The following is a 24,800-nucleotide window of genomic DNA, read 5'->3' as shown; positions in this document are numbered from 1 at the left end:
AAGTACCAAGTCAACATCAAAATAATAAATAATAAAACTCTTAGGTAGTTTAAAACCAGAATTCATACTATTTTTGCTGTTGTTGAACACAGCAATTTCACATAAATGTTAAGGATTTTTTGGTAGATATTATTCAAGCCAAGTAGATGATGATGATGATGATGATTTTATCCCAAAGACTTAGAACAGAGAGGTACAATTTTCAATAGTGTGGGGCCACATTTTAATTTTTTTCTACCCTGGACAAAGTCACCAATAAGCAGAGCCTTGATATTAAATAGGAAGAGTATGGAGAAAAAAATCCAAATAATTAAGGGCAACTGGAAGAAAAATAGTTTTAAACAGAACATTTTCTTCTTTAAAGTACTCAGAAAAATTCAGCACGGAAATAGTAGTTTATAAACATTACAGTGATTTCTATTGGAAAACCACACTGCTAAATTTTGGTAGTGCAATCAGATGGGACTCCAGAAACTGCAAAACAGTAGTTGGGAACCTTCATTCTTTAGATGTTTTTTCCTGAAATTCAATACAAGCAAAAGTATTTTGTCTTGTCCTGTGGTTTCTTCGCTGAAGACCACACACAGAGACAAAATTGTACTGTTCTGCAGTATCCTTTCCTTACATGTGTTGTCATGATAGTCAAGATACCCTTAATAAGTTCGCTACTTTTGTTGTATTTTTTTTTAATGGTTTAAATTATTTGAATGAAGTACAAAAAAGAAATATATATATTGATTGCAGGTTTGGCCTCCTTCTTGTCCTGATTTGGGCCAACTTTTCATATTCTTATGCTCTTTATTGCATTCTTATTGCTTCCTATGCTTTCCTTGACTTCCTTGTTAAACATGTTCATCATATAGGATATATATGTAATACCGGGGATTTTCAATAATCTCCAGGATGTCAGCAATGACATTGCCCTTTTTACTTTTTCCAATGTTGGGATGGTGGTAGAAGAGAATTTTTCCTTTCTAGTAAATTTATTCACATAAGTGTGCAATATGTTGAGATTCTGCCCCTTATTTGCAGTACATTTTTAATATGGCCGATCATTTACAGGGGAAAGAAAAATCTCCAGAAATATTCATCTTGATTTCCATTGATTACTCAGTACTTTTGGCCAGAAGCTTCAAGTTTTATTTTTGGAAAATGGTCTCCATTTTTTCTTTTCTTACAGTGTTAAAGTTACGAGAAAAACAATTCAATACCTAAATTGTCTGGTGTGTCCTTTGTGAGGAGCTCTTATTTCTAATTCTTATCAGTAGCCATGTCAAAACTAGACAAATTCTGAAGACAACTAAGGGGTTCACATTTTAAGGAAAACAGTCTTCAAAATTCTGATTGAACAACTAGAATGGAAATACAAAAATAAAATGCAACTGTACCTACATAGCTATGATTTTATGTGTCCTGTATGCTTTCATATGTAATGCCCTGATGAAACATGAAATATTCACTTAAAAATAAACATATGCTAAAATAACTGAACTTTTGAACTATATTCTGAAGTGTTCTTATGAAAAACTATTTTAAGTACCACATAATTTTTTTTCCTAAACGCAGGCGGTTTTTTGCTAATCTGCTTGCAAATCTGCTTGACAAGTTTCTAACCACACCTTAAATGCTAGTCATGCATTATGACAAACCCTTGCTTTTTCAAAATTATTATTAGGACTGAAACAAAAAGCTTGTGCTAGAAGCTAGAATGTGGGCTGTTGAAAAGAAATAATTTGACTGGTTTTGATTGCATAGGCAGAATTGTTCAAAGAAAACTAAAGATCAGTTCAAGAGTACAAAGCTACCAGTATTACTACGTTTGAATGAGGGTTAAAAGACAGTAGTTAAGGTGTAAAACTCAAGAACAGAAACTAAGAAGCCTCATGCCTCACATGGGATATTTTTCATTATGTTCTGTTATGTTCAGCTTTGTATTTAACTTTATTATAGGGTTTGGAATTCAGGTACAAAAATGATTTTGCTTCCTTTTATAGAAGCAATTCAGCAGGCATATCCATGCCCCTCAAAGTATTCCATAATTTTAGTGTTAATATTGCTTTCCAATTATTTAAATAGGACAGACATTAAGCAAATAAGCTTATAATTTTTATTCTGCTGGCATCATAGCCAGTCTTGTGAAAATAAAAATTCAAGAAACCTCATATACGTGTTTATCCGAACCTTATTTATCTGTGTCCCCTCTCCGAGCCTTCCCTATTTACAGGAATTCACCTAGCATCTGCCTTATAGAGCTGCTATTGTTCTAGCCTTCCCCAACTTAGATACTTCCAGATATATGAACTTGTCCACAAGCATGGCAGTAACCACATAGTTGGCTACCATAGTTAGGGAATGCCGTTTTATTTGATTTGCCATTGTTGCCTGCTCTTATGTTTGTAGGCTGCAATCTTAGAATTAATGAATAATAGAATGAAAAATAATAAAATATTCTGATAGGGTTTCACTGCTATCAGTCATTTGTGTAGAACATTAATGGCGTACGTTTCTTTAATTATGTGAATATTGGGATTATTCAACAAAGGGACAGCAAAAAAGTGATGGGTTTTATCAGCTCCTGGTACCTTACTAGTGCTGCATTGGCTTACAATTTTACTGTTCAAATCAGAAGAAAATGAAGGCTGTTATCATCCCAGTGTTTATTTTTCTGTTCTATGAATAATGCTAGAAAAGTCTTTCAGGGCTGCCAATATATATAAAAACATAAAATTCAATAATGTTTGCAATGAAAATATCTATTTTTTGTCTGGTAAATCTACCCTAATCTGCAGTTAACCCTTTATATCAATTTATATTTATCATTCTAATCCCAAGACTTTAGGAAGTGTAATATCATCAAAACATATTACATTGGTCAGCTACTTATACAGTATAATGTACAGAAGCTGACTACATATATCCCTTTTCCTAATATTGAAGAAAAAAAACCAACCTCAGATGCCTTGGTTATTTTTTTATTATTTAAATAAACATAAACCCTTCTGAGTTGAAAAAAGGCAAAACAAAAACTAAGAGCAAAACAAACACAGAATATTTAACACAGAGGAAGAAAATAACTTCACTGAGGGTAAATTGCATATTCCAAGTATCAGGTAAATGTTATGTGACCAGGTGTTACATTTCCATCAGACATAGAAAAAGAAACACCAAAGTGTTTATCTGTATTATCTGATGTATAATTAAGGATTTTTAAAAAGCATATAAAAGCAATATGCTTTGATTGGGTTCTATAACTTCTTGCTTAACCATCAACTCAATAGTGTTCTAGACGTTTACAAAATAAAGCTCCTTTACCATTTCCCCTTCTAACTTTTCTCATCAAGAACTAATCTACACATCCCATCAATGGATGTAACAACACTACCCTGCTACTCTATCCAAATCATCTAGGATAATTACTCATAGTAAAGATAAATAGAAAAAGGAGTTAATATACAGATTGCTCTATTTTACATGTTTGCATCCAAGCTGTAAACATATGTCCTTCTGATCTGATCACTTTTACCCTCAGATATGTACTTACAAAAAAAGAGATATCTTTTAGATATTAAAGGCATGTTATTCAAAACATTACAATGAAGGCAAAATTGTTTATCAATTCCATCTCAAAAAAAAAAAAAAGATGAGCCTGGAACTACCTTCCATCTATCCTACTTACCCATCACCAGTCTTTTCTACATAGCAACTTCTTTCATTATCTACAGAGGAACGTAACCACTGAAATAATGATAATAATATTAATGAAAGTATTCTTCATCTCAAAGTAAACTGTCAAAGCCCAGAGAAGAAATATAGTTGATTTTAAGACAACAGTTCCTTTGAAATCAGAATTCCTTAGCTTATGTATTTAGATGCAGTCCTTGAATAACACGTGTACATTAATCAAGGGGTCCTTGGAAAATAAGTCTTATGTAGCCTTGTTCACCAGAAAGCTGATGTGCACAGAATGGACATGCTGCATGAAAAGTGTGGGTACCATGAGGAAGAGGGATTTGAGACCAGTAGGCTGTTGTCTTTTCTGAGCACACGTGTCCACATGGGCTGAATGCATGAGTTGGAGGCCCTGCATCCACATAAAATCCAGCTTCACATCCAAGCCACAGAGGCACATATGGACCAACAGACCGGCACATTGGACATTCCCGATCCTTGCCATCTCTCTCTTCTTTATTCCCCCAGTTATGGTATCCATGCACATGGCCACAGTTCAGATAAACCCAGGGTTGTTTTTCATCGACAACATCTTTCCTCTTCATGCTGGGAAAGGCTAATGTGTTAAAGCCCACAGGGCACTGAGGCCGGGCTGCATTGATTTCCTGCCTGAGAGCTTCCAGGTGCTTCACTGTTGGAGTACGTGAAAGTCCTTCTGCTGTACGCCACAAAAGTGTGGCTCCACAAAGATCAATCAGTGACCCATCCTGGAGTTGATTGGTTTCATTTTCAACCTGGAAAATTAATATACAATTGATGAAATATATAGAGTTGTAAATCAAATTAATCTTATTTCAAAAACTCAGTTATTTTGTTGTCATATGCCTTTTACTTAAGAAATGAATAGTGGCTGTCTAACTATCATGTCTAATAGTGGAGAATCCAGGTAATGGCACTGAAAGCAGTGAAATAGCTAGAAACGTCCCTGTAGAGATCTATACTTAAGAGAGTAAGGGAAGAATTGCAGGGATGTCCCTCCAGGAATGAAATTAATAAGCTTTATTTTATAGTAGTGAATTCTCCTGCTATCAGTTTAGTTCTCAATGGGTTCCTTATCCCATTCCTTATTTCTCAGAATTCTACAGTAGCAGATGACTACAGCAGCATATAACATTGATATTGTTCCTCCTTAGGCATGAAAAGTAAAGCCTTGTAATTGCTGGCTTGAACACACAAAATGGGACATCTGTCAGCAATCCAGATTTTCATATTCAAGCCATCATTCTCCCAGGGCTCCACATCACTGTTAAAATGAGACCACATGGCCTTTCAAGGCAGAATAGTGCCAATTAATACAAGGCTCTGGTTCAATGCATGAAAAGCCAGTCTGCCATAGGGAGCATCACAAGGGGGAGTAGAAACTCCCATGACCAATAATCTAGTTTGGGAAGATGGCACTACTTAAAACTTGAGGTTGGGGTAAAACAAAAGCATGCTAAAAGATGGAATAAAATTCTAAATGATGCTTCTTGATTCAGGAAGCCTTCCAGTGCACAAAGAAGAAATGAGAAGAGGAAGAGAAGCCATAAAGAGCCAAAGGTGCAATTCTCATCCCCCAATGCATTTCTTACCAACCCCCACCATTACCCAAACTTTGCCTGGGATCCTGACATTCCATGCAAGACAGCAACACCCTTCCTTTAACTCTCTTGCTCCTGGGATCCTGGAAGGTTGAAAAAGCCCCTCCTGCTTCACAGATTTCCTCATAATCTCCCAGGGAGTCACCAAAGCCTTCTTGAGAACCTCTGTCCTCCTCACACTTACCATTTTGCCCCTCTGCTGAGCAGATCTTGTTTCACGAAGACTGAACACATTCCCACATACAGATATCTCTTTCCACACCCCTGGCTTTGAGTCTTCAGTGAACCCATTCCGTGGATGCATAACAAGGACTCCATTTGTGGTTAATCCATCCATTTGCCCATCAGGTGTTTTCCACTTGGCAGCTTTTTCCTACAGGGAGATAACAAATGACTAAAAAACTGTTTTGTAGTTATTAATATTTGAAGTTTGGAAAGCAAACTGAAATGTTACATTTGCCTTGAGCAGTAGAGGGAGACAAGCTCCTTACCCCTAAGAAGATATTTTTGGAGGAGTCAAAGCCGGCAGCATATATTCTTGCGGTGAAAGGTGGATTTCGTTCACATATTATCCTGCAGGCAAACCTTGAGATGGTGCTTTGGACAGACTGAGTCTCTGAATTGCTCTGGCTTCCAGGAACAGTATCTGTCACTACAAAATCTATAGGACTTTCTGTTGATCTCCCAATCTAGCAAAAATAAAATGAATTTAGATTTGGTTATTAAAATAATTATAAAATATTTGTAAATTTAATCTTTCATTTATACACATATATTGCAAACATCTAATGTTATGAAAATTATCAATCTGTTATTTCAGCATTACGAGCCGGTTAAAAGAATGCACAAATTTATTTTTTCATCCAGTATTCATTAGAGCATTCTTGTCTGCCTCTGAGTAAAAAAGTAAAGTTGATAGGACTTTTCTTTTGTAGCAAGACTGGGTGAGGCGATTGTGTTCATAAAATATCTCATCATTTTTGCATTTGTTTATAGATTTTATATACATCTCTATTCCTAAAAGGCCTCTAGATAGAATTTATAGAGTCGTTTGCTCTGTTTGGCTGAAAACTTTAAGCATTGTGTTACTTTTTAAAATACGTTAATGTGATCCAAGACTAAGCCACAACATTTAATTTTAGTTGCAAACCTCAATTTTCAATATATGATGGATAAAATAAATGAAAATGGTGCCCTCCAGATGTGTTGAACTACAATTTCCAACCCGTGGGGCATATATCATCATGGGTGATGATTGTGTGGATTGTACTTTAATACAATGGCATCAAGCTCTAGTATAAATAGGGCCCATTAAATCCCATTACATAAGGATCCCTGCAGACCATATGCTGACTTAGAAAATATATCTCTACACACACACACACACACACACACACACACACACAGAGAGTTAAATATGTAAAAAGGAAACAATACAAGTTTGTCTGTTTTTTAATGTGTGTGTATCTCCACCAACCAACTCTGAGCTTCCTCAATGCTTCCTATTGCCAAACTATAAGAAAAACCATTTCCACACCTTCTACTTATCCCTTGAATTTCTGATATGCTGTGCATGGAAAATAATGCTTTTTTTTGCAACTTTTTCTCAAACCAAGTACAAATTTGTGCACCATAATATGATGTTATTAATTCATTAGATATATAATTAAGCAAATACATGCAAAAGTTACGTATTAAGATATTTATTTATTTCTTAAAGTATAGAAACTAGAAGTAGCTTGTCACATAGACACTTGGAAGGTGTGTATTCAAGTAATTTTGGACTCCTGGCAACTGTTCTCTCCACTTTTCTTGGCAGCACTTTTCAGAAATGACTTGACAGGTTTTTCCCCACTCTATTGGTAAGAGAATTGATTGCCCCAAGGTCACCCAGCTGGCTTTGTGCCCAAGGCTGGACTAAATTCACCATCTTTTGGTTTCTAGTTTGACACCTTAGCCACTACACTACACATACATCTTTAAAGATTATACTATAAATTCACTAGTCCCTGATAGCGGCAATCAATATTTTGTAAACATTTAAATTTCTTTCTTTCCTTGAATGTGATATCATAAGACAAGAAAAAAATAGAAAAAAAGAAAGCATAAAAAGCATTTAGATCACCCCCTCTCTTTCATTTCCCTCATTCTTCTTTGCATGTATTCTGAAATTATATAAACTTTAATTATTATTCTTTTTATATAATGGATAATAATTGTGATCATACATAGCCTGAAGCTCACTGGATATTAATTAGGCCTTTATTGGAAGCTGGAGAAAAATAAAATTCAATCTGTTTTGGAAGCAGTAGAGAAAAATCTTATTTTTGGGGGGGACGGGGACGGACAGAGAAGGGAAATGAATTCAACCGAGTTTATTATTTATTTGTTTTCCATAGATGCCTATCTTACAGAAGTGATTTGGGAAGTTTGCAATCAGGTAGATAAAAGACAATAACAGACATAAAACAAAAATAAAAACATAGTAGCCAAGCTTTATAAACAACCACCAGCAAGTCTAACAAGCTGTTTTTAGGGCCTTATGAAAGGACAGGAGGGTCAGGGCTAACCTAATCTCAGGTGGAATGATGATCCTATAGGGCTGATGTCAAGGCAGGGTCAGCTGACACTGGGCCATGTCAGCTGACACTCTTGCCCCTCTTGCTAGACCAGTGGGATGGGTAGAAACAACCTGAGAGAGATTGTCCAGCAAGTAACCAGATCCCAAGCCATAACGGTAACTACCAGCACCTTGAATTGCACTCAGAAGCACACTTCTGAGTTTTTGGTGGTTGGTGACTAGATTTATTATTATTTAATTTTAAAATGTAATATTAACTCTGCTTTATTTTTATTTTTTGGAAAGTAGAAGGGAAATGTTTGTTAAATATTGCCCGAATGCCCTTTAATCTGGTTTAGGCCCTACTCAGAAGAGTTGTGAACTACATGTGGTCTTTGGATCTGCGTTTGACACTTTTGGCCTAAGACACCACCTACAGATAGTTAAATTCAATATATTTGGTATTTAAAATTAAAATTACCTAGTTGCACCACTATTCTTTGGATAGTATATAGCAGTGATGGCAAATCTTTTTTCCCTTGGGTGCCAAAAGCGTGTGCATGCGCGATAGCATGTGCGTGCATGCCGACACCCATAATCCAATGCCCCCCTCTGCATGTGCGCACTGTGCACATCTCACTCACCTCACCCACCCTGGGCATGTACATGCGGCCCCTGTTTTGATGCTAGCAGGTCTCTGTGAAGCCTCCTGGCACCAAAAAAGGGATGGCTTTGGCTCTCTTCTAACGGGAGACGATCCAACCTTGACTTGAACTGAGGAGCTGCTCTGGATCTTCATTCCACAAACGAGTTTGCCACACTCAAAGGGGTGGGGGGAGGCCAAAAAGAGAGCACCAAAGCTATCCCCAATCTATTACGCTGAAATATTCAAAGTGATAGGAATCACACGCTCCCTTCGGCTACTTGGGAAAGAGATTGGGAGTTCTCCCTCCTATTCCATTGCAAGAGAGGTGGCCAGACTGGTGGGCTCTCTCAGCTGCTGCCGGGTGAGGATAACTTCCTAAACAGTCCTCCTGCTTCTTCTTCCCACCCTCGAGTGCGAATCACTGAGAAAGGGGCCAGAAAGGTGGCAGCACTTGGCTGTGGCGCATTTGCAAGCTGCGTGAAGTTGAGTCAGCTGTCTGGCAATGCAGGTCCAGGGAAGAGCAAGAAGGAGGGGGGAGCTGTTTTCCAGAAAGTTGTGCATCCTGTGCGCTATTACTGCCGAGCTGAAATAACTGCATTCATACATGAGCCCATACACACGTACACATCCACATCATTCTTTAAGGCAGAGGAAACGGGCGAGAAAAGCTGATCGTCGCCCATCTTAATGGCCCAAAGCACTTGAAAGCAGCCGGTAGAGCACAATGTTAATTAACAGGAGGCGGGGTTTTGGGAGGCTAAAAATGTTGTATTCAGTGTATAAGATGCACCCAGATTTTCACCCTCTTTTTTTTGGGGAAAAGGTGCGTCTTATACTCCGAAAAATATGTTAATATGCATATGAAGTACCGTATTTTCACGACTATAAGCCGCACTGAAAATCCTAAAATTTGATCCAAAACCGGCAGTGCGGCTTATAACCCGGTGCGCTTTATATGTGGAAAAAGATCTCCCAGCTGCTTTCGCGGTTTCCTGGAGCGCCAAGAACATTCGCGCTCTTCTCCGCTCCTCGCGAGTGCAATAGATGTCCAGAAGCGGCTTTTGGGGCTAATGGGGATTGGATTTCCAGCTCGATAGCCCCTGCCGCTTCTGGACGTCTATTGCAGTTATGAGGAGCCGAGGAGAGTGCGGAGAAGAGCGCGGAGGTTCTTGGCGCTCCAGGAAGCCGCGAAAGCAGTTGGGAGAGGCGCACGGCTTGGTTTCTCCTCCCTGGACGTCGCAGCAGCAGCCCCAAACTCACCGATCTCAGTGTTTTTCGCATCGGGGTGTGCTGCAAGAGCATGCCCTGGTGCGAAAAACACAGAGTTCGGTGAGTTTGGGGCTGCTGCTGCGACATCCAGGGAGGAGAAACCAAGCCGTGCGCCTCTCCCAACTGCTTTCCCGGCTTCCTGGAGCGCCAAGAACCTCCGCGCTCTTCTCCGCTCCTCCTCGCGACTGCAACAGATGTCCAGAAGCGTCGGGAAATGTGTGGCTTATAACCCGGTGCGCTTTATATGTGGAAAAAGTTTGAAAAATTAACGTTAATTGATACTGCGGCTTATAATCCGGTGCGGCTTTTGGTCGTGAAAATACGGTATATTATGTGAATATATTATGTGAAAAATATTAATATTTTTGAACAAATATGTTTTATCCAACTAGAACAACTAGAACAAAATTGGAGTCTATCATTTAAAATGTAGTAATTTTTTAAAAATAGATAACCTATATATATATATATATATATATATATATATATATATATATATATATATATATATATATATATATATATATATATATATATATATATATACTTAAAGTCACAACCCCTGGTATGCCCAAGAATGGGAGGAAGGTCACACTTCCACTCTCTGTCATTAGGCTCGTCACAAGAGTCCATCCAGACAGAAACCCAATATTTTTTACTGTTGCCTTTTGTGTTACATTTGTTATATTTATGCTGATAAATAAATAAAGGGAGACTAGTATAGATCTATTTCAAGCTATTTAGCTCTCATCAGCTAGCCATACCCGAACCTGTGCTCTATTGCCTCCCAGGCAGGGAGTTAACCATTTGAGCTACAGAGAACGACTCCTTTATCAGCCAGCCAGGGTGGGAGGTATATACTTAAAGTCACAACCCCTGGTATGCCCAAGTATGGGAGGAAGGTCACACTTCCACTCTCTGTCATTAGGCTCGTCACAAGAGTCCATCCAGACAGAAACCCAATATTTTTTACTGTTGCCTTTTGTGTTACATTTGTTATATTTATGCTGATAAATAAATAAAGGGAGACTAGTATAGATCTATTTCAAGCTATTTAGCTCTCATCAGCTAGCCATACCCGAACCTGTGCTCTATTGCCTCCCAGGCAGGGAGTTAACCATTTGAGCTACAGAGAACGACTCCTTTATCAGCCAGCCAGGGTGGGAGGTATATACTTAAAGTCACAACCCCTGGTATGCCCAAGTATGGGAGGAAGGTCACACTTCCACTCTCTGTCATTAGGCTCGTCACAAGAGTCCATCCAGACAGAAACCCAATATTTTTTACTGTTGCCTTTTGTGTTACATTTGTTATATTTATGCTGATAAATAAATAAAGGGAGACTAGTATAGATCTATTTCAAGCTATTTAGCTCTCATCAGCTAGCCATACCCGAACCTGTGCTCTATTGCCTCCCAGGCAGGGAGTTAACCATTTGAGCTACAGAGAACGACTCCTTTATCAGCCAGCCAGGGTGGGAGGTATATACTTAAAGTCACAACCCCTGGTATGCCCAAGTATGGGAGGAAGGTCACACTTCCACTCTCTGTCATTAGGCTCGTCACAAGAGTCCATCCAGACAGAAACCCAATATTTTTTACTGTTGCCTTTTGTGTTACATTTGTTATATTTATGCTGATAAATAAATAAAGGGAGACTAGTATAGATCTATTTCAAGCTATTTAGCTCTCATCAGCTAGCCATACCCGAACCTGTGCTCTATTGCCTCCCAGGCAGGGAGTTAACCATTTGAGCTACAGAGAACGACTCCTTTATCAGCCAGCCAGGGTGGGAGGTATATACTTAAAGTCACAACCCCTGGTATGCCCAAGTATGGGAGGAAGGTCACACTTCCACTCTCTGTCATTAGGCTCGTCACAAGAGTCCATCCAGACAGAAACCCAATATTTTTTACTGTTGCCTTTTGTGTTACATTTGTTATATTTATGCTGATAAATAAATAAAGGGAGACTAGTATAGATCTATTTCAAGCTATTTAGCTCTCATCAGCTAGCCATACCCGAACCTGTGCTCTATTGCCTCCCAGGCAGGGAGTTAACCATTTGAGCTACAGAGAACGACTCCTTTATCAGCCAGCCAGGGTGGGAGGTATATACTTAAAGTCACAACCCCTGGTATGCCCAAGTATGGGAGGAAGGTCACACTTCCACTCTCTGTCATTAGGCTCGTCACAAGAGTCCATCCAGACAGAAACCCAATATTTTTTACTGTTGCCTTTTGTGTTACATTTGTTATATTTATGCTGATAAATAAATAAAGGGAGACTAGTATAGATCTATTTCAAGCTATTTAGCTCTCATCAGCTAGCCATACCCGAACCTGTGCTCTATTGCCTCCCAGGCAGGGAGTTAACCATTTGAGCTACAGAGAACGACTCCTTTATCAGCCAGCCAGGGTGGGAGGTATATACTTAAAGTCACAACCCCTGGTATGCCCAAGTATGGGAGGAAGGTCACACTTCCACTCTCTGTCATTAGGCTCGTCACAAGAGTCCATCCAGACAGAAACCCAATATTTTTTACTGTTGCCTTTTTTGTTACATTTGTTATATTTATGCTGATAAATAAATAAAGGGAGACTAGTATAGATCTATTTCAAGCTATTTAGCTCTCATCAGCTAGCCATACCCGAACCTGTGCTCTATTGCCTCCCAGGCAGGGAGTTAACCATTTGAGCTACAACAGTAAAAAATATTGGGTTTCTGTCTGGATGGACTCTTGTGACGAGCCTAATGACAGAGAGTGGAAGTGTGACCTTCCTCCCATACTTGGGCATACCAGGGGTTGTGACTTTAAGTATATACCTCCCACCCTGGCTGGCTGATAAAGGAGTCGTTCTCTGTAGCTCAAATGGTTAACTCCCTGCCTGGGAGGCAATAGAGCACAGGTTCGGGTATGGCTAGCTGATGAGAGCTAAATAGCTTGAAATAGATCTATACTAGTCTCCCTTTATTTATTTATCAGCATAAATATAACAAATGTAACACAAAAGGCAACAGTAAAAAATATTGGGTTTCTGTCTGGATGGACTCTTGTGACGAGCCTAATGACAGAGAGTGGAAGTGTGACCTTCCTCCCATACTTGGGCATACCAGGGGTTGTGACTTTAAGTATATACCTCCCACCCTGGCTGGCTGATAAAGGAGTCGTTCTCTGTAGCTCAAATGGTTAACTCCCTGCCTGGGAGGCAATAGAGCACAGGTTCGGGTATGGCTAGCTGATGAGAGCTAAATAGCTTGAAATAGATCTATACTAGTCTCCCTTTATTTATTTATCAGCATAAATATAACAAATGTAACACAAAAGGCAACAGTAAAAAATATTGGGTTTCTGTCTGGATGGACTCTTGTGACGAGCCTAATGACAGAGAGTGGAAGTGTGACCTTCCTCCCATACTTGGGCATACCAGGGGTTGTGACTTTAAGTATATACCTCCCACCCTGGCTGGCTGATATAGGAGTCGTTCTCTGTAGCTCAAATGGTTAACTCCCTGCCTGGGAGGCAATAGAGCACAGGTTCGGGTATGGCTAGCTGATGAGAGCTAAATAGCTTGAAATAGATCTATACTAGTCTCCCTTTATTTATTTATCAGCATAAATATAACAAATGTAACACAAAAGGCAACAGTAAAAAATATTGGGTTTCTGTCTGGATGGACTCTTGTGACGAGCCTAATGACAGAGAGTGGAAGTGTGACCTTCCTCACATACTTGGGCATACCAGGGGTTGTGACTTTAAGTATATACCTCCCACCCTGGCTGGCTGATAAAGGAGTCGTTCTCTGTAGCTCAAATGGTTAACTCCCTGCCTGGGAGGCAATAGAGCACAGGTTCGGGTATGGCTAGCTGATGAGAGCTAAATAGCTTGAAATAGATCTATACTAGTCTCCCTTTATTTATTTATCAGCATAAATATAACAAATGTAACACAAAAGGCAACAGTAAAAAATATTGGGTTTCTGTCTGGATGGACTCTTGTGACGAGCCTAATGACAGAGAGTGGAAGTGTGACCTTCCTCCCATACTTGGGCATACCAGGGGTTGTGACTTTAAGTATATACCTCCCACCCTGGCTGGCTGATAAAGGAGTCGTTCTCTGTAGCTCAAATGGTTAACTCCCTGCCTGGGAGGCAATAGAGCACAGGTTCGGGTATGGCTAGCTGATGAGAGCTAAATAGCTTGAAATAGATCTATACTAGTCTCCCTTTATTTATTTATCAGCATAAATATAACATATATATATATATATATATATATATATATATATATATATATATATATATATATATATATATATATATATATATATATATTTAGGCAGCAAGTTGCTACTTGTTGCAGTGCTAAAGTTTATTGTGAATTGAGTATCTTAACAGCAGTCATTAACTGTCTGTAGACAAACAAGATCAAAACAGGGTGCTCAGAAAATATTTACTAGATGGATGTTTGTAATAAAAATGAACAGGAAGCCCTTCCTTCCTGTTTCTATTAGTCACCCCTAACTTTAAATTCCCAGATCTTTTTATTCTAGTTCAGGGAATAGAGTTGTGGAAGTTTCACCTGTGTACAGTGTTGGTGGCCTGAACAATGAAGCAAAACTCTTTACTTTCTACCGTGTTTCCCCTGAAAATATGACCTACCCCGAAAGTAAGTTCTAGCTTGACTTTTGCACATGCACCCAATATAAGCCCCCCAAAATAAGCCCTAGTTAAGACCCCAACCATTTTGGAGCGAGGTGCACAGATAAAAATTAAGCTAGGGTGGGGATGGTGAAGCTGCCCTATTTACCAGGCCTCACCCATACCAACACCTGTCTCACCTTTCAGGGCTACTTCTTCTGCAGCCGCTTGCTGCTGCCGCTCACGTGCATCAATCTCGGCCTCTGTTTTGCCATCATAGGTCTTTCAGAAAGGCCTCTGCAGCCGACAAAAGAGTTCTGGATCTATCCAGAGCTGTTATTGACTGCAGCGGGCTTCCCGGAAGATCTCTGACAGCAAAATAGAAGCCGGAAGGGGAGGGGCACGTATGTCAATTCGGAGCCCGCTTCTCAGCTGCAGAGGCCTTTCGAGAAGGCCTCTGATGGCGAAACAAAGGCTGGGGATGACATGCACAAGCAGCCGCAGAAGTGGGCAGGCAGAGAGTTCCTGCTGGATGGGGCTGTTGGTGACATCGCGAGGTGAGTCAGCAATTAGACATCTGCTGAAAGTAAGATCTGGTGTCTTGTTTGGTGGCAAAAAAATATATGAGTGGGTCTTATTTTTGGGAAAATACGGGTATTAGTACAACCACAATATTAAGTTTCTAATAGACATTTATACAATTTTTATCCATATTATTCATCATTAATTCATGCAATTCCCAACACATGAATACTTTACATATAATACCTGAAACATATCAGTGTTGCTGTCATGGGTATACTCAACCACCACTGTTTGCACTCGAGACAAGGTATAAGAAATACTGTGCTGGTCCTTGTTGCTTATTGCCTAGTAAAAAGGGAAAATAGGAGAAATTTCAGCAATATAAAACCATAAAATATATTGATTAGTAAAACATTACACTAGAGTACAATCCTACTAGGTGAAATAATTCATGATTCAACAAGGAAAATTTAGTCCCATCTGATCTACTTTTCCTAGTTAAGTAAGAACAACATGTTATTTTAGTCAATAAAATAAAATACTATAATTACTATAAAAATCCTATGATATATATCTCCTATATCTCAAGTGTGATATTTAAGAACATGGACAATCAGGGAGTTGTGGCAGTTTCTTGGAAGAAAACTTTTAAAGAGCATCTTCAAAGCTAACCCTCAGCTTTTTGTGGCTGTTCCTTTGTAATGGAACAAAATCAGTAATTCTTTGCATGACTCTCTCCCCCACTTTTCCATCATAAAGGCAGCTGTTCTTCTGAGCAATTCTGCTAACTAAGCATGTTATGGTTGTTACTAATGCCATCTAGCCTAAATATGTTGGTCCCTCTCCATTCTCATACTGTGAACCAGTCACTCATAAACTGATGCCCTGCAATATGACTAACATCACTCTCACTCCCGCCACGTGGCCACTAGCTGTGACATTATTCATTACAAAGGAGACTTGAATAATATATTTTACCTACACATTTTCCCCCTTACTTTATTCCTTGTGCCTTTGTGAAATTGAAATTTTAGAAGATATCTTTCTGAGTTGTAGATTTTACAAGAAATTCCAGCCCTTAATAAAAAGACCCCTGGCTCTTCAAAGCCATGGTATTTACAATTTTTCCTAAATGATAAGTGTCCTGAAACAATGCAATAGCTACATTTTTCACTGTGTTCAGACCCAACAATTGAAGTAAGTAACTGACTTAATGTTATTTTGTTGTATTCTCAGATTACATGGTTCTTTGACATTATATTTTCTGGTCTTGGACTGTAAATTCACTCATTTATTCCTTACTGTGCATATTGTATTGCTTGTTGAATCGGTGTATCTAGGTAACCTGTTTTTATGATAAGTAGGAACACTACACCTATTTCAGGCCAAAAACATAGATAAGGCTCAAATGCCTTATGTGTTACAGAAATCAGCTGAAGTTTTCATATTTGCATTTATTAACAGGGAATTTAATGCATGATTATATTGATATGATACCATTTTATTAGATATGTTCTATTTGTAACTATGTATGAGAAGGAAGCAACATACAAATGGCAAAGGCTCATACAATAGCTAGGAAGGTCATAGCCCTTTACTTTAGGCTGCTTGCATGCAGCCTAAAGTAATGACTGTCATGCTGGAGGATTTCAAATAAACAGGTTTGTTATCTATCCAAATTACTACTAGTTTTTCATTTCCATCCACTTCTGACAAGTCAAGCACATATTGGTTATTTTGAAGTTGATAGTATTGACAGCCCAAAATACACTGAGTTCAGATTTCTGCACTATAAGTCTTCATTTTGCTGATTTTGAATCACTATGGTCTTCTGAGAAGCCCATCCTAATCATATATCACACCAAACGTGTTTTAAACTTAGCATAATATGCACACCATCTAAGGTGTGCATATTCTCATGTACCAAATTCCTTATACAGCTCAAACAATGTATGTATACTGTACTAGTTTATGTCAATAGCTGGAAGGCACCAAATTGAAGAAAACCAATGAAGGGTATCAGGATTCAGACTACAAGTAAAACAGTCCTTTTAGTAAAATAAATTGAAATAAATTACAATGAGCCTATTTATTCAACAATAGAGGAAATGCTATGGCCATACCACCTCCAAATACAACTCTGTGACATAAACAAAGGTGGGGGGAGGAGGGGGGAGAATCACAAACATGTTGCATGCAATGTACATGTACTCTAGTGCTTTGAGTCCCAGCTCTTTCAGAGGCTGCTATAAAGACCCTTTATTATTTCCCAGTCTAGAGCCATATGCAAAGCTTACATTTGAAATTAGTGTTACTGGCCTTCTGTTGAGCTTACTGAAACTCTGAACACACTGATGCTAATTATGTGCAGGTGTGTCACTTCAAAACAATGAACTATAGAGAAACTTTTTAAAATGCATGACTGATGTATTCAAGAAAACAGTCCCAACTGGTCCCATTTAATCTTTCACAACAGAACATATGTTGCTATGAGATAACCCTATTAGTCATGGCTACTGTTAGCCATATGTTAGCCTAGACATAATGAATGATTAAGATCCTCAGGGAGATCAAATGTCACAAAAATGAGGCACAAAAAGATGAGGCCCTGAACATGATGGCTGAACATTGCCTCTATCCCATCCCCTCAGCATACTGGGGTAAAGAAAAGGTTTTAAAGTTAAACAGTTTTTTTAAAATGTGATGATCAATAGACGATCAATTAGACAAAACAGATGCTATTATGAAAGAATGGAAATCCCTCAAAGCTGGGAAAGAGCTATTATAGCAGAGTTAGCTATCTGACAGCTTAAAGCTGTACGACTTGGTCTGTGAGAGATATCGTGATTCATCTATAGCTGGCCAGATGCCACTATAGATTCATCTATAGCTGGTCACTGCCACTATAAGCTCAAGTTTATAGTCTGAAAGATGCAGTAAGAAGATAGGGTCTTTTGCCAGTAAAGGCTTCCCCTTTAGCAAATGGCACTGAGCTTTTCTTTGAAGAGTTGCCCCATTCAGAATGTCTTCTCCTCTTACCACTAATACTGTACTCATATTGTTTGAGCTCTTTTATGATTATAGGATTGCATAAACACTTGGGATAAATAAATAAGGAAATAAATAAATAAGGTCCTCATTTTACCCAACTCAGAAGGATGGAAGACTGAGACTGGTGAGATTTGAACTGCCAAATTGCAGGCAGCCGGCAGCCAGCAGTCAGCAGAAGTAGCCTGTAGTATTGCCCAGAGGTGGAATTCGGACCGGTTCAGGAAAACCGGTTGTTAAATTTTTGCGCAGTTAGGAGAACTGGCAAATTGCACCACTGGCTGGCCCCATCCCTCCCAATCACTCCTTATCGAGCCTAGTCCAGCTTGGGCGATGCCTAGAGTCACGGATGGGGGCCTGAGGAGGAAGCTGTTTCCCCCCTGACAACCGGACAAACCTAGGCAAAAAGCCAGCCCTCACCGGTGCCCAGCTTCACCGACAGCAGGCTTGCAAAGGGCAATGTGGCTTTGCCTGCATCAAGCTAGACTGGAGAGAGAGCACAAGCGAGTTGAGGAGACCATGGGAGGAGGGAAGCCAGGCAAAGGAGCGAGTGAGGGGTCATCCGCAGCATGTCATAGCACACACACTTTCCCTCAGCCCCCTTCTTTCAGAAGGTTCCGATTGGCTCCCCTCCGGCTTCTCCGCCTCGCCTCTCACCCCATTAGCCAGCCTGCCAGCAGGAGGTGAGTCAGTGGGCTTTATTGCATTCCAGGCATTTCCCACCCAAATGGCACACCGTGTTTGCAATGGAGGGAGGTGTTTGGAGAAGACAGTGGGGGAATGGGAGTTGACAGAGGAGTTGCTTTCAAGCCATTGGTTTTTGTGGGGTGGAGAGTCTCCCCCTAGTTATGCAGGCAGAGGCGCGCTTCCCATTTTGGTGCCCCCCACTCTAGGGAAAATAATTTTTTTAAACCCTGTGGCTCAGGCTGAGCTAGTGGCAGAACTTCAGCACCCATGCCACCCACATCTCTCATTAGTGCCAGAGAGGCTGAGAAGGAGAGGGACTGCTAAAAAGCCTTTCTATCAGCCTCACCTGTAGCAGAGATGAGAATATCAACTTTCTCTAGTCCCTAATTCTCTTTAAGCATTGCCAAATAAGAAACAGCACAGGCAGACTTTCTAAGCTTAAATCAGGGTGGGATATGTGGCTTCTTGGGGGTGCATTTTGGAGAAGTGCTAGCAAAAGAAATGCTAGAAGGGCAGTCATTTTGGGATTAAATTACAAATGAAATTGGGTCTTCAGGGTAAGGAGACATGAAGAACTTTCAACTGCAGGTTTCTAAAAATCTTATTAAAATGAATGTCTAAAGGCAGATCTTTAACTCATTAGTCCAGAGGGAACAAAATAGATAGGGTCCCAATGAGGGTCTTAGCTATTTAATTCAGGCATTATAGAACAGAGTTGAAAGGGACTTTGGAGGTCTTCCAGTCCAACCCCCCTGCTCAGGCTGAGGATGCCAAAATCTGAGTGGAGGGTCTGGGAAAGGTGTCAGGATAACACTTAGAAGGGACCTTGGGGTAGGGGGGGATCTTATACCATTTCAGAAAAATGGTAGTCCAGTCTTTTCTTAAAAACCTCCAGTGATCAAGTACCCAGAACTTCTGAAGACAAGCAGTTCCACTGGTTAATTGTTCTCACTGTCAGGAAGTTTCTTCTTAGTTATAGGTTGCTTCTCTCTTTGTTCAGTTTCAATACATTGCTTCTTGTTCTCTGCTGATTTGGAAAATACATTGCTCCCCCCCCACTTCTTTGTGGCAGCCCCTTAAAAGCCTGTTTTGTGACCTACCTATTACATTCTTGGATAGAGCATGTGAGCTATTTTCTCCTTTCAGAGGTACGTGAAAGTACATCTATAGTATGCAGATGCAGATAATAAAGTAAAAAAAAAGGTGAACAGCATTCTTACAGAATTATAGATACGTTGAGGCTGGTTGAGGCCAGGTGTGACAAGGAGGGGCTGCGAGTGGAGGGGCTGGGCAAGGTGCCCTTGATGTGAGTGACAGTGAGTTGGCCATGCCCACCCAGTCACATGATTACCCAGCCTCGCCCACCCACCGTCATTAGGGCATAGAACCGGTTATTAAATTATTTGAATTCCACCACTGATACTGCACTCTAACCACTGTACCACCATGGCTCATTAAAATATGCTTTATTACAAGAAGCTATCTTAATAAACCATGGCTTGACTATGGCTTAAACTGTTTAATCACTGCTTTTGAGGTTGAACAGTGTGATAAACCACACTCAACAAAAGTTAAATTTCTCTTCATGAAGAAAAGGAAGCAAAGAGAATTAGGCATAATTTAATCACAATAAACAGAAAGGTAAAGTGAAATTAAATGAAATTATGTACTTGGTCAACAGTTAAAATTGACTTATTTGCTATCAGCATTCCAGAAGTTCACGGTCTGCCTATCAACCCAAGCATCAGAAAGGACTGAGACAACTGTTTAAGACAGTGTTTCTTAACCTTAGCAACTTTAAGATGTGTGGATTTCTGGGAGACATCTTAAAGTTGCTAAGGTAGAGAAACACTGGGTTAAGATGACTGTGAGGCACTAGATGACCTGGTTCTGGTCTTTATTTTCAAAAGAGTAATCTTTTCCTGACAATAAACTCTGCCTGTCTTATAATAAGCAATTAAACATGAATTTCTATTAACTCACTGCACTTACCAATTATATATCATCATCTGACCAAACAACCATCTACTATCAGCTTCAACATAATGCCTGCCTGAGGCATTATGAAATAAGAGAATTGTGGATACTGACAACAAATTGAGTGTGGTTGGAAATGGCAAGAGCGGAATATGGAAAGGGGAGATAGATGGACTGGAACTCTACCCCAGATTTTAAATCATAGAATAAGAAGAGAGAGAAAAATTGAGAGAGGTAATGAGAGAAATCTTGACAGAAGCTCCAGTGATAACCAAAGACAAGCTGATAGAAGGAGCAGATGGAGGGTTTCGAGTTTTCATGAGATACGAAATGAACAACTTGCAAAGAGAAGTCCATACAAGACTTACTAAAAAAGTAATCAGAATACTAAAGCTACAAATGGCAAAAGACATAAGACTGCACTATTACTGAAAAGACACAGGTTGATGTAATGAAAGTGTATAATAAAAATTGTTAAATTTAGAGTATTATATATAAAATGAAGTGATAATAGTTATAGTCAAATAAATGATTAATAATGATAATAATGCATATATATATATATATATATATATATATATATATATATATATATATATATAAATTAGTTTGACAATATGAAATTTTATATAAATTACAAATGGAGACTATGAGAGGAGATTTAAAAGCTTTGTTATTAAATATAATTAATTTTTATTTAGAACATGTTATAAAGATGTAATGTTTTTGGATGTTTTTAGGAAGATCTAATGGAATGCCATTATATAATTTTACTTTAGATTTAAAATATTTCATATAAAAGGATGTAAAAGCAACTATAGCCAAATGAAGGTGGAGGTTTGTCTCTGTGTGTGTGTGTGTGTGTGTGTGTGTGTATGTGTGTGTGTAACTGCTTCCATTATCTGTCAATCGGCTCGTCACAAGAGTCCATCAGGACAGAAACCCAATATTTTTACTGTTGCCTTTGTTATATTTGTGTTATATTTGTGCTGATAAATAAATAAAGGGAGACTAGTATAGATCTATTTCAAGCTATTTAGCTCTCATCAGCTAGCCATACCCTTACTGGGATCAGCCCAGGTTCGAATCCCAATAAGGGTATGGCTAGCTGATGAGAGCTAAATAGCTTGAAATAGATCTATACTAGTCTCCCTTTATTTATTTATCAGCACAAACACACACACACACACACACACACACTTATATATATATATATATATATATATATATATATATATATATATATATATATATATATATATATGATATGATATGATATGTATTGCAAGTAATGACTATGGAAGGGATGCACAGTAATTTTGTAACCAACTGACACACTTTCTATAATTTGTAATGGAAGATGCTTTTATGTTTTTTGTTCTGTTTATGTTTGTTCAAAAAATAAAAAAATGTTTTTTAAAAAAACATAATGCCTGCCTGATGCCATCTTAAAAAAACACATATAATTTCACACACATACAATGTCATTGATAGAAAATTTACAGTGGTAGATCAAGAAATAATGCTACCTCATTAATCAAGCTTACCTTGGCTGCCTGAGGTGTACAGGCAATATGCACTGTACTAGGTTTCACCCCATTTGCTTTAGGTCTTTTAAATAAAGCAAACCTGCTTTTTCTTCTTCCTCTATCTCCATTTGGCAGGGAGCCATTATATCTGTGGAAAACAATGCAGGAAGAATTGAAGAGATTGGAGGATTATTAGGTGATAAAGGCTCTGAATTAATTTGCACAATTCCATAACGTTGCAGAACTAAATATTTCAGAAATAACTTTCTAAATATTTAATATATTATCACAATACATGATACTTTTAAGGCTTATAAAAGAAAACAAAGATTGTAAGAATACATACCTCTAAAGAAAAAAGCAGGCAAACAACAAGCTAGAGGTCAGAGGTTACTTCAGATACGTTTAACAGCCAAATAGGAAAATGATGAAGCACTTTATATTGCAGAATTGCAACTATATATTTTCCTATTTAGAACCAAATTATAAAATATTTGTTAAAAGCTTTGTCAGAAATAGATTGTTTTGGTGGTTCACATCCAGTGATGTTACTATGAAAAACCTTGGACCAATCAAAACTTTATACTTTACTTGAGGATTTTGTTCAATATACTAAATATGAAATTTTATGCATTCCTAAGACTCATCACAAACAGGTTCAGGTATATGAATGCAGAAATCGGATATTTGCCTAATGTAAAAGGAATGCCATACCATTTTCAATTAGTTTTCATTCATTATATATCCTGTATAATTTGTAACATGGGAAAAATTGAGCCACTGTTTTATTTTACCTTTATTTTAAGAATAAAACATCTCCTGTGCCGACAAGTAGTTTAGCCACAATCTATTGTAATACTAATATGCAAATGCCATTGGCCATTCTAAAGTTAAGCCTTAATGATTTCATGAGGGGAAAAACCTGCACTCAAATTTCTTTTAGTGAAATTTGATGAAGCTTGGAAATGTTTGGCTGCATCACATCCAACTCATAAGACTATGTGGGATGATGTAACCTTGATGCCTCTGATGCTAATGTTGGAACATTTCAGACTGATGCTAATGTCAATCTGAAATCAGGATACTAAAACAAGCTGCACTACAAGGAATTGCCATGTTTCAGAGACAGAAACAGGATTAACTAAAACTGCTCTTTTAGAAGTTCTGATGTCAGTGCCAGATACTTACCCCAACACAATCAGTTCACCATACTTCACTGGTGCTTTTGATGGATGATTTTCTTGATCAGGCGAAAACATGAGCCTAGTTAGGTCCTTTTTCTCAAATTCCACTTCTCTAATCAAGAATCTTGGCACGCTTTTGTCATTTCCTAAACAAAAAGAAAGAAGTATGATGGAGACTGCCACATCTTAGAATCTAGTATTATGTGAATAAAACCCACAAGCTAATATGACCTATACAAAGTTCAGCAGAGATTCCTAAAGTATTTTGTTATCACTTGCTAGAGATCGCACTATATAGCTATATAAAGCTGAAATGACAATCGTTCCTAATTTGCTTCAAGTGGCAGGGGATGGGTTGACTTAGTATAGCGAGTCCATTCATTCAGCAACTGTTCAAAGTTATGATGGTGCTGAGTGAAAGGACGTACAAACTGGCAGCGCCCTTGTGGTCCTATGTCAGAATTTGGGCATTTGGTAGCCAACCTATACTTATGACCACAAGGGTGTTTCAGCTCCCTTTACCTGCTTATGCTATTGCTGCCCTTTTTGATGTCCTGCACAGAGGCATTCCTCACCAGCGCTGAGGCTGAATTATAGGCCCGGGGCCTTCAGCAGTCTCAGCCAGCTTCCACAGCTCCCAGGCCTCTACTTCAGTCCCAGTCCCAGGCTCAAGCTATGCACCATAGTCAGCCAGTCCAGTGCCATAGTGCAAAGCCCCACTGCCACAGGCTCCACAGACTCTGCTGCATCCAGCTGACCTTCACTGTGTTCCCTCCTCCTCTCCTTCCCCCCTCACGCTTTTCAATGGCTGGCCGTGCCATTTCCATAACGCAACTGTTCTGCTTCCACCTCAGGCACCTCTTGTTCATTCGTTCTTTTGCCTCATGGTCTCCATAGCCAACAATTAGCATTACTGCCCAGTAGCGCAGTGAAAATAAGAGTGTCAGTCGATGGGAAAGACAGAAAGTGGTTACGCCCAATTGGAAACAGCTGCGGGTTGGCTCAGGGAGCCACATGGAAGAGAAGTTGAGCCAATCCTGGCGCTTTCCCATTGGGTGAAACCACTTCCTGTATTGCCTCTTTGCAAAGAGGTCTTGAACTAGGCTGGCAGACCTTGTGGTGCAAAAAAAGAAAAAGAGGGGTGGAAGCCTGCTTTTGGTTCCCACCCCCCATTTTCTCAACATAAAATCAGCCCCATATGGCCTAGGAATGTAGTGCAAAGAGGCACTTTGGCACACTCCAGCCTCTTTAAGATGCTTCCCTCCCTCCTCCTTTTTTTTTGCCTTGAAAAGCCAGTTGCATATAGTCCAGCAGTCAGGCTGAGCATGCCTTGCCAGGAAGGGAGTAAGAAAATGGAAGTGAAGGTTAGCTGGAGCAGCTGGGAGCAGGATGACAGGGCCCAAAAAGGCAGAGGGGGGAAAGGGTTAG

General features: G+C 39.1%; 1 protein-coding gene across 1 annotated transcript in view; it reads right to left on the bottom strand.

The window, feature by feature from the left end:
• Window positions 1–3,515: 3,515 nt before the first annotated feature.
• PELI1 (pellino E3 ubiquitin protein ligase 1) overlaps window positions 3,516–24,800 on the bottom strand; it is a 66,779-nt gene continuing 45,494 nt past the window's right edge. The window contains exons 2-7 of the mRNA XM_032214225.1: window positions 23,377–23,518; window positions 22,207–22,336; window positions 15,191–15,292; window positions 5,801–5,998; window positions 5,494–5,682; window positions 3,516–4,463 (exon numbers count right to left, since the gene is read on the bottom strand). Of these exons, the coding sequence (XP_032070116.1) occupies window positions 3,897–4,463; window positions 5,494–5,682; window positions 5,801–5,998; window positions 15,191–15,292; window positions 22,207–22,336; window positions 23,377–23,447 (1,257 nt within the window). The 5' untranslated portion in view covers window positions 23,448–23,518 and the 3' untranslated portion in view covers window positions 3,516–3,896. The remainder of the gene's footprint in view (window positions 4,464–5,493; window positions 5,683–5,800; window positions 5,999–15,190; window positions 15,293–22,206; window positions 22,337–23,376; window positions 23,519–24,800) is intronic.

The sequence above is a fragment of the Thamnophis elegans genome, chromosome 3 (assembly GCF_009769535.1).
Source record: "Thamnophis elegans isolate rThaEle1 chromosome 3, rThaEle1.pri, whole genome shotgun sequence".
NCBI lineage: Eukaryota > Metazoa > Chordata > Lepidosauria > Squamata > Colubridae > Thamnophis > Thamnophis elegans.
Note: the sequence above shows the minus strand (reverse complement) of the source record. Positions and strands in the feature narration are given on the sequence as shown.